General features: G+C 30.5%; 2 protein-coding genes across 4 annotated transcripts; both read right to left on the bottom strand.

The window, feature by feature from the left end:
- Positions 1–479: 479 nt before the first annotated feature.
- On the bottom strand, positions 480–1,187 carry LOC112686037. Its single transcript, XM_025558139.1, has one exon. It carries the CDS (start codon positions 1,185–1,187, stop codon positions 480–482), a length of 708 nt encoding a protein of 235 aa, XP_025413924.1.
- Positions 1,188–2,291: 1,104 nt separating this feature from the next.
- On the bottom strand, positions 2,292–10,250 carry LOC112686192 (stromelysin-2-like). 3 transcript variants are annotated; one of them, XR_003148870.1, is made up of 8 exons: positions 9,918–10,250; positions 7,853–7,982; positions 5,660–5,764; positions 4,491–4,642; positions 3,360–3,504; positions 2,856–3,004; positions 2,659–2,791; positions 2,292–2,421 (listed from the first exon to the last, which is right to left on the bottom strand). XR_003148870.1 is itself a non-coding variant. In XM_025558396.1 (7 exons), the coding sequence occupies exons 1-7, from the start codon at positions 10,011–10,013 to the stop codon at positions 2,717–2,719; spliced, it is 852 nt and encodes a 283-aa protein (XP_025414181.1). In that variant the 5' UTR covers positions 10,014–10,250; the 3' UTR covers positions 2,292–2,716. The 3 variants fall into 3 exon arrangements, 2 of the variants coding, with proteins under 2 accessions (XP_025414181.1, XP_025414182.1); XM_025558396.1 differs by having other exon boundaries at positions 2,292–2,791; XM_025558397.1 differs by lacking the exon at positions 9,918–10,250 and adding an exon at positions 8,239–8,726 and having other exon boundaries at positions 2,292–2,791.
- Between the last annotated feature and the right edge of the window lie 335 nt (positions 10,251–10,585).

Here is a 10,585-nt window from a genome sequence, read left to right as displayed (position 1 = left end):
TCAAATGGACGCGGCCCCACAACATTAACTAACAACAGCCGCAAATACTCGTAATAACATTAAACCATATTTGGATGAACTATGTATAGTCTTCTCATATTTTCTGCATGGAAAATACTTGGATGGCCATCAAGTGCTGTTCCTTGTTTACGCCGTTGCCATGTTTTTTGTGCAGTCCAAGTGTAATAATGCGTTACATCTGAATACAGAAAAGTTCTGGCAAATTCATCACTTGCGCACAATTGAAAAAATGTGGTTAATTTTATTAAGAGAGCGGCACGGTGGACGTGCCGCTCTCTCTTGAACATTTTCGTTGGTAAAATATACACTTTGGCCATTTTTAAAATGAACTGCCAAATGAACAACAGCAAGAAACAGTTCATACATCGGATATGAATAAATTTTCCAAAGAGCTTCATTAGTGCTGATGTAACGTCCCATTTGATATTGAGCAATTTCATCATGACTATTGTTAGCAACTACTTCGAAAACAGCCATATCACTTTGTTGACATACTTGCAAATGTATTTGATCGATTTGAACAAATTGCAATGTTCAACGTTAATGTGTGCCTTAAATATTTTCAACAGTAGTGGTGAGTATGGAACTACCCAACGATTATCAAATTCAATGTCTTGATTTTGCATTCTAATTGTTACCGTATGGCCATTATCTTCCGTAGACCAACGTCGGTACAACGGATATCCATTATCACCTGTTATTGTGTCAGAAGTCAATGCTTTTGGGTACCGTTTTGAACATTTTCCATCGATCATGCATGGAGAATTTAAATTGAGTACACCGCAAGGACCGTGGATCAAATTCTTCTTGACAACTTCAAATAATTTTGGATCAGCAATTTCATCTGGAATCTCAGCTGATATAATGCTATCAATTTGATCCGGTGTTATTTTACGTATCAGCCATATCAATATGTGTGCATGCGGCAGCCCTCTCTTTTGCCATTCGATCGAGTGCATCCAACAACGCACCTCTCCAAATACTCGAAATTTAATAATCAAATCCATCAGCGCTTTCAATTTCTGTCGAAATACACGTGCTGTTATATCGAGACGGTATGTTGGTGTCTGACCTTCAAACAAATTGATTTTTATGTCATCCCACTGTGGATTGCATGTGAATGTTATGTAGAGGTCAGGGCGGCCGTATTTGCGAACGTACGACATTGCATCTTGTGTATATTCATGCATGTGACGCGGACTGCCCATATAAGTCGCTGGTAATAGTTCAAGACTGCAATAACTCAAATTATGAAACTACTGATTTTAGAATGAAATAAACGACCTCTAGAGGTGAATAATGCAACTAAAAGTTATTGCGTTATAGAGTCGAAATCGTCGTAATTTTGCAAATAATATCACATAGATAACTCAATTTTGCATATTTTTGAGTTATTTCTGTCTTGAACTGAGGCGTCGATATCTCAATAATAGTTTTTTTGAGTAATTGCAATCTTGAACTGAGGCGACGATATGTATGTGCAGCCAGTGGCGTGCCGAGATAAAAATTTTTTTGATGCCAATCGCAAAGTCTAGTTTACTATCCACCCACCCATATTTAAATTCATCTCATTCAGTACTCATATATCAATATTTCTCAACCTAAATATATACGATAATTATGTGATTTACATATTATTATCCAAAAACCACCCACCCCTTTTTAACTTGATGCCTGAGCTTCATTTAGATCTATAATCGGCACGCCACTGTGTACAGCTGTATGCATGTTGTTTTTGGCCATGTCGCCAAGTAAGCACTTAAGAGGCCATAACTCCGGAACCACTTTTGCACAGCGTACAAACTTCACAGAAATCATCTAAATATCAATCTTAATATGTCCTAACATTTTTATCGAAATCGGTTTGGTGGATCTTGAGTTATAAAATTTATTCAAAATGTACACTTATTCTTATATACCTATATAGATTTATAAATTAAATAAAATAGTTATTAACATTTTATAATATAATAAGAAAATAAAATTGGTGTGTAGTATAAATATATTATGTTATAGACATATAAGATATAATTTATATTGAAAAAACAATAGTTATATAATTGTATAAAAAATTATAATGGGTATTGAAGACAAATTGACATGTTGAAATATTCATGCAAAGTCTTACATTATTTCTATTTTACATTTTGAATAAATTAAATCTGTAATTTTTATAATTGTTCATACTTTACAACAATAAATATCAAGTGAGAATAAAAATAATATTAGTAGCAATGGTGTCACAGTTGGGATTTAAAAATGCTGTCACAATAATAAAACATTAAGTGATTTTTAATACTAGTATACATTTAAAGTCACCAAAATACTTATAAGTAATGTTGTCTCTTATAGATCAATTCAGCAAAGCATGCATTAGTATGCAAGTAAATCTTCGTTTAACTGTAATCGTTATATAAATGAAAAAATGAATTGAACTAAGCATATTCAAATCTTTAAAAATATTATAAATTAACATAATTATATAAATAATATATTAAACATACCATATATAGCTTCGTAAATTGGTTTTGTTATATAAGTATTATAAATGAACAGTAAAATTATTTTGGGTTAATTAATTTATTAAGTGCATTATTTTTAAGAAATATTATTTATTATTTATTTTACATTTTATACCATAGTCGAGACCAGGACGATGAAGTTAAAACATTTCTTTTCAACAAAATATCAAAGGTTAATTATTTTTCAATACGTCGTGGTCCTTCTCTAAATTTACTTTTTCGGTCTTATTATTTGAACCATAAATCGCCTGCAAAATGCAAATTAATAAATAAATAGTGTTAATCCCTTATAATGTGTGTTTGGTATCCAACCTGAATGGCTTCCACGTCATCACTACTTAAGGTGAAATTTGGATTATAACCTCGATCAATTACAAACATTACAGAAGATTCTTTTTTGGAGTGAAATAATCCTAACGAGTGGCCCAATTCATGAACTACTCTTTGGAACAAATTTGTACCTTTGAAACAAATGAGAAAATCCTGATTTATTATATGAAATAATGGATTTAACTTTCAACGACGAAAGCAATTTTCAACTTTTGAAAAATCTCAATAATACTATTTTATTACTATATCGATATAACGTCAGGATAATAAGAAATAATATTATATATAGAAGTAAACAGTATAAAAAAAATGTTAAATAATTATTTATATGTACGTCAGACTCTAATGATTAGAGTGATATATAGCAGTATACGATTATTGTTAATTTTGAAAAATATTATTAGAAAGTATATTAAAAATTACTATTATTAGTCTTAAATAAACAGTAATAGATAATTACTAGAAAAAATTGAGTTTAAATTTTACCTTCCTTTGAATTGACTGACCACTTTATCGAACCATCAAAATAAATATCACTAACGTATTTTGAATTAAAAGTATGTGACAATACAGTATAAGATGAATTACGATCACCATGTTTACCTTCTTCAAATCTGATATTAATATTCACCTAAGAGAAAATAATTAAAAAATAAAATTACCAATATTCCAATTTATTATATTACATAACATCGATTAATTAGTTGGAAATCTAATTTCTTTTATAAAATATTACAAAAATATAATTACATACAAATTATTATTATAAGATAAATAAGTCATCTTATTTTATTTCCAACAAATTTATTTTCGTCATACATACTCTAATATACTTCAATAACTTAAACACCTAGATAATTTGTTTAACACATATTTAAAAACAGTATGGTGTTAAGTTTAAGTTTAATAACCTTAACTACTAACCAGTGCCGGCCCTAGGGGGTGTCAAACGGTGCGACCACACCGGTCTACGCACTTGTATGGGACCCCACAAATTATGAATTACGAATATAATTTTATCTATAAATAAAAATAATATAGTCCAAGTAGTACGAAAATTGCGACCCGTGCGATCTTATGATTTTCTCAAGAAACGATTTATTATCAACGAAAATTAAGGCGATACCTACCTATACATATCTTATACAGTATTATACCCATATGTATTTTTAAAATTTCTTACCGTCGATGATGGTTCAAAATATATTTAGTTATTTAATAAAATATATTATATAAATAATAAATAAATTAATATATATGGGGCCCTGCAAAATTCTGCGCCGGGCGCCGAAAACTATCGGCCCGGCACTGCTACTATAAATTAAATTATTAAATGTCGACAAATAACCAAACTTAAATAAAAATATATTAAATGTTTATTCTGGACCTTTCCTGACATGTGATCAAGTCAAAACAATTATTACTTAGAAACCTAACCTCACCACATTTATATTCAAAAACGTCCATTTCAAAAACTCACCTATCCTCTATATTACAGCAATTAGTTATTTTTATGTTATATTTTATGAATTAAAGTTATACAATTTTTAATAAAAATTATAAAATATTATAACTAATGTTTTTAAGTAAATATATTTCGTATTATTTTAACCTTACTTTTCCAGATTTTTTGTGGGTGAACCTCAATGGAGTGACTTCAGACCATAAATCGAATGCTCTTCGGATTTCTGAATCTATTACTGACTTATCTAGCTGTTTAGGATACTTAATTATATTATAAGTCAAGTCATTTATCTCCCACTTTCTATCTATAAACAAATATATATATATATTTAATCTATATATAATATCTATGTAATAATTGTATGGGTGAAAAAATATTTTTGGTTTGACAATTGAAATAAAAAGTTTTTTATACATTGTTTTTTCTTGTAAATAGGATGAAAAGACCGGTATAGCTACCTCCGCAAAGCTTCAACCCTCAATGGCACCTCCCGCAAAATATAATATGATAATGAAACACCACCTCACCTCCACGCTAACAAGGAAACCGGTTTGAATTAGGCGGGAGGAGTTATTGAAGATTAAGGATTTGCAAGGGTAGCCGTGTCGACCACTTCATCCTACTCAAGATCTTGGGCGGATCCAGATGGATACTGAAAGCAAGTTTCATCTCCGTTGGAAAACAATATTAAAAATAAAGTAAATTTAGAAGAACTAAATAATAGATAATAAAAATCAATTTTGACGGTTTTAGTAGTAAATTTTCACATTATTTTTCGGGGAAGTCTACGACTCCCCCCTCAAAACACCCCTACATATGTCTATGATCTTATGATCTGCTATATAATATAATTTCGCCTACAAAGTGCCTCGACCGTAAAAAGATGTTGGATCCGCTTATGCATTTTGTGTATAAAATACCGAAAATCCTTAGTTTAAAATAATTATGAATGAATCCGTATTGAAGCTCATTTGGACCTACGGTATACAAGCTTGAAAAGTGCTAAGTCTTCTTGAATTTGTACTATTCAAGCGTTCCTCTTCGTATCATTGACTTAGCGCCTTGGAATATTTCAAATTATTCCCTTCACGATGACCTCAAAATAAATAATATAAATCACCTTGCAAAAAACTTAACTTAATTTACATCACAAACACCATTTCCACTCAAACTACCTAATGTTCAAAAATTGAATTTTCGTTTAAAAAATATTTTCATTACGCTATTACACTGTTGTTACATTTCAAAATGTTCGTAACTATATATTCTAAACTTTACCACAACAACATTTATAACTATTTTCATGTTATATTTTATTTACTATGTGAGATATATCTTCTGGTCCTAGTCGGAACAAATTCGCCTACATCTTGATTGCCGCATCTAGGCTTGCTCATTAAGTGCAACGTATCATTATCCAGGCGACCTTCAAAATCATAAATAACATAAGTGATTATGCATTGTCAATAAATAAAAATATATGTCCAAAAATGGTGGCCAAAATTTTTCAAAAAACATAAACGTATAAATATATATATATATAAACATAACAAATTAGTAGCTATACGCATTGGCAAAACTGTTCATGAAACAAAGAATCTATTGTCCACTCAGTTTTTGATTGCATGCATGCAATATAATATACATATACATAATATACATATATATTATATGTTGTAAATACACTAGAATTTTACATTTACATTTTCATAATCCTATGGTTAAAATATGTATATCGTCACTCCATTAATCATAGTATACATAAGTATAAATATATATTCACCATAAGCATAATCAGGTTTTTATTTCGGCCGTAAAACAACAAATCTTAACTACCAAGATAAGCCCTTTAAAACACACAAGTAATTGTATGCCTCATACTTTTGGTCGTGTAGTGTGATGGGCGACGAAAGGAAGTATTTCGTGTGCAAGCAACTAAAGAAGTATGTATCATGAACAATTTATTTGAGAATTATGTAATTATAGACTGGTTATCGCCGCAATCGTTGTTAAATTTTTATTACAAAAAAATTATTTATTTTGCTAGAAATTAAAAATAATTATAGGTCATATATAAAACAAATTCATAGATCCGGGTGTTCGGAAAATTGAGATCGTCGAATTTCATGTCCATCCCTAGTATCTACGCCAGCTGAAAAGTGCTGTAACGTGACTATTCGGTATTCGTTAAGAATAGCGAATGTCCGCCGAGAGTTATCTAACGGAATTCCTGCTATATAGCTGGTTAGCTGGACCATTTCTGCACTGGATACTCTAAAGTTCCCTGATTAATATTTATAGCTCTGTTACGGCACTCCAAGAGCTCGTCAACATCATAAAACATATAGTTATCAAATGAGTAACATGATGATTTTTATTACTTAAATATAAATTATAGTAAATTAAATGTATACATCTAATTATTGAATCACAGCGTTGAACCACAAATAAAATGAAACTTTGATGTTATCTGTGCAATATTTTATGCACAATGAACTTAATATTGTTCCGATAATAAGTTACGTTAAGATGGTAATATGTCAATTGGTCTACTACTCGTATCATTGACCGTTGACGTTGTGAGCTGTATCTCCCCCCCATCGCTCAATAATATTTTAGGCGTACGAGCCGATTTAGCTAAAAAACGGTGAAGTGTTAGACTTGCATAAAGGAGCCATAACGGTGCATTTGTACTTTATTGTATTTTCATAACCTATATTAAATAAATATTATTGATATCACGACTAAATATCCCGGTCCCCAAATACAAAGAGCAAATCCTACATTTATTGACGAAGTTGTCAATCTTTTCGCAGAAACAACTAATAAAAACTTCTATGCAGAATAAAACAACCTACCTTCTACGTGATCACATCATTGAATGCATTTATAACGTAATTTAAATAGACTTTGATTATAACAATCATCATTATGTTTTATATTTTTTCACTTTTATTTCTTTCGATTAAAGAATGGGTAGTATGCATTTTTATTGAATGCATGCTTATTGTTGAATACATTTTATTATTCTACGCTGTTGCGTAATCGGATGTGTAATCATAACATGTTTTATTGTATAGTAAATATTAAAATCACATATCACTACATCGGTATAGAGTCGATAGGTCAACATTTAATTAGAATAACTCTTCGCACAATGCAACACTGTACATTATATACAAGCAAAACGTGGGACACACCACTTACATAGAACATGATGATAATTGAATAGGAAAGTAAGAATATGCCTAGAAAAAGATCATTAATATCCTGGTTTACGCTCTTTGGTCGCGATGGGGATCACTGAATTAGCTCATCAATGTACTATATCAAACGAACTATAAGATAAAATTATTATTATCGTTGGATAAATAATGTTTAAATGAATAAAAAAAAAATCGGATTGATTTGTTAGCTAGTTTGCGTACTTTGTTATGTAAATTCACTTTTCAGATTCACTGACATTGGGCCGATTTATTTGGCGATATCAGATCAGATGATATGACACACTTACCTGTCAAGTTTAAACCAAAGAATGACTGAAACTCCCTAATTGCTTTGACCATTGCTTCCTCGGATATAATATTAGCTACATTCGAATTTTTCATAGATGGTTTCAAGTAACCATATTGAGATAAATAAGTCTGTAAAATAAATGATCACATCAATTTCAAAATCATATTCAAATCAAAACTTAAATAATTTCTTAATTTTAATGTTCAGTAATGACGAAAACACAACTAATAAATATATCAGTTATCGTAAAGAAAAAAACAAAATTAAGAATCCTGATAAAAAATGATTATATTCCTCGTAAATGTTTTACGTTCGTATGTGTTTAATAAAATAAAAATGTATAATCAGTTATTACATGTAATAAAAAAAGATGAATAATATTACCTTCAATAAATGGTTAATATGTTCGAAAATGTTCATAAACGTAATCCAAAATGTAATGTTTAAAAAAAATGCAACGGAAAAACAGTAACGTCAGCATTTCGGTTTAAAATGGAAATGTGATCTATAAATCCAATCATCGACAATTGTATGGAATAATAAGACTTAACTCAAGTGGACCTCATTACAAACACGTTTCGATAAAAAAAAACCAGTGGTCGATCGTGATCGATACATTAACATAATACGATAAATGCAATCGTAAACAGATGACGGACTTTCTGCCGTCACGACCAATGGCAGTCTCAACTTGTCGACCATAAATTTGTAGCCCGTGGTTAAGCGTAACACACATGATGCGACACACCAACCACTTTCCGACCACTCACCATCAGCAGGATAAACGAGATTATTCAAGTATATTACATTATTATTAGGTAAGTTCGGAGTAATAAAAGTAACAATAGTGCTTTATCTTTTTGAAATCTATTTTGGCTGTAAATAAAATTTATTAAAAATAAAACTAATAAAAACAAAAATATGGACTGTACGCCATATTTTTGGTCGTGATGTGATTCTATCGTCGTCGGTTTGGAATTCTAACAAAAACAAAAAAATGGTTCATAAGTGGTCGATGACGACCGCGAGCGACCATCGTCTTGTGGTCGTAGCGTGGGTGTAATGTGGTCCGTGCGAGTTGAACCTAAAACGTTTCAGGATTTATTACTTCATTTTTGTCGTGGAAATTTTGTAAAATTTGCCTTCGTGTAATTTTTTTAACTTGCACTAAGAACAAATTCTAAAAGTACACCAAAAAAACATAATATGTTCAATATATTACATAATAATTGGCTCAATTGATACCTTTACCTATGTCGATTTTATGAAAACAATTTTTAATGTACGTACCTCGTAAATTTACATACAATTTTATGTTTATGTAGACATATATTATACTTGGTAAATAACGATAAAATAGTAGGAAACTGCGTACAACATAATAATTACTTCATACGCAGTTTCTTACAATTTTATCAGTTATTGATTCTCACAAAGGAAAAATAGTCATTGACAATAACTTCTATCGGGCATCTATAAATTCGTAATTTATTGTGTATTAATTAGCTTGATTGTTATTTAAAAATTTAATTAATCATTTATTTTGCATATTCCACGTCCATCGCATGATTATAGACCTGTTATGAACAAACTCGAACCTTGTCCCTGGCTGATAGAAGAGTTGCAGCTAATTTGGTGTTTTTGCATAAGCTGATTGACGGAAATGTGGATGCTCCCTTTCTCCTTTCTCTAATTAATTTTAAAGTTTCCTCTCACATAACTAGGTCTAATTCTCCCTTTGTTATTCCTTTTCACAGCACAAACTACGGTAGAAATAATCCTATTCGTCGTATGATGCACGTTTGTAACGAGCACCTATGATTCTTATAATACACTTATTAATAAGACTTCAATATTTTATAATTATTTTTACCTTTTATTTACTTTTGTTTTATCTTTATTTTTTATATAATTTCCATCTATCTATTAGATTGTTTGGAGTTACTTACTTTATTGTTATATTTTTCGTATTTATTATTATAAATTGTGTTCACTTTTGGACTCCTAGCCCGTTCATATATATATATATATATATAAATAAATAAATAAATAAAAACACTGACCACTGCTTGTTCGTTGGTTAGGACTCCAAAAACACAACCCAACATGTAAGATAAAAATACTAGTCCCAACACGACACATGATTTACAAATCGTCATGATTGTTGTAGTGATGATGTCACACGCGAACGAACGTTTTCACAACTTTTTTTAGGATATACAATTTTACAACGTGTAGAGATTGTTGGTGGCTATGATCTTCACGAGGTCGGTTAAGGTTTTCGCGACGAAAAAAAATGTCGGAATAAAAATAAATCACGAGTACGTGTTGATTTTCGTAAGCAAATAAACATCTAACATCATTACGGAGAACAATCCCGACTACAGATACCCGACCTCTTCGCACAGTTCACCGTCTATACTCGATAATATCGATCCCCCTCCTCACTCCGATAACATTTGTTCAAAATACACATAATAAACGGCAGTGTTGCATTAAATAACGAACCTCTCAGTACTCAACGGCGACTTTTTAGATGAGAGTGTATGGATTTTAATCATCTTTTTCGTAATTATTTATAACGTATAGTTTAGTAGGAATCCAATTGAAAATATAAAGGATTGTGATTTATCCACGAATGTCTAATTTTATCTGTAAATACACATGACCATTTTGACATAAAAGGATAATAATATTATTTTTGTACAATTTACTTCTTATACAATTAGAC

The sequence above is a fragment of the Sipha flava genome, unplaced genomic scaffold, assembly GCF_003268045.1.
Source record: "Sipha flava isolate LNK unplaced genomic scaffold, YSA_version1 2_pilon_pilon, whole genome shotgun sequence".
NCBI classification, from domain to species: Eukaryota; Metazoa; Arthropoda; class Insecta; order Hemiptera; family Aphididae; genus Sipha; species Sipha flava.
Note: the sequence above shows the minus strand (reverse complement) of the source record. Positions and strands in the feature narration are given on the sequence as shown.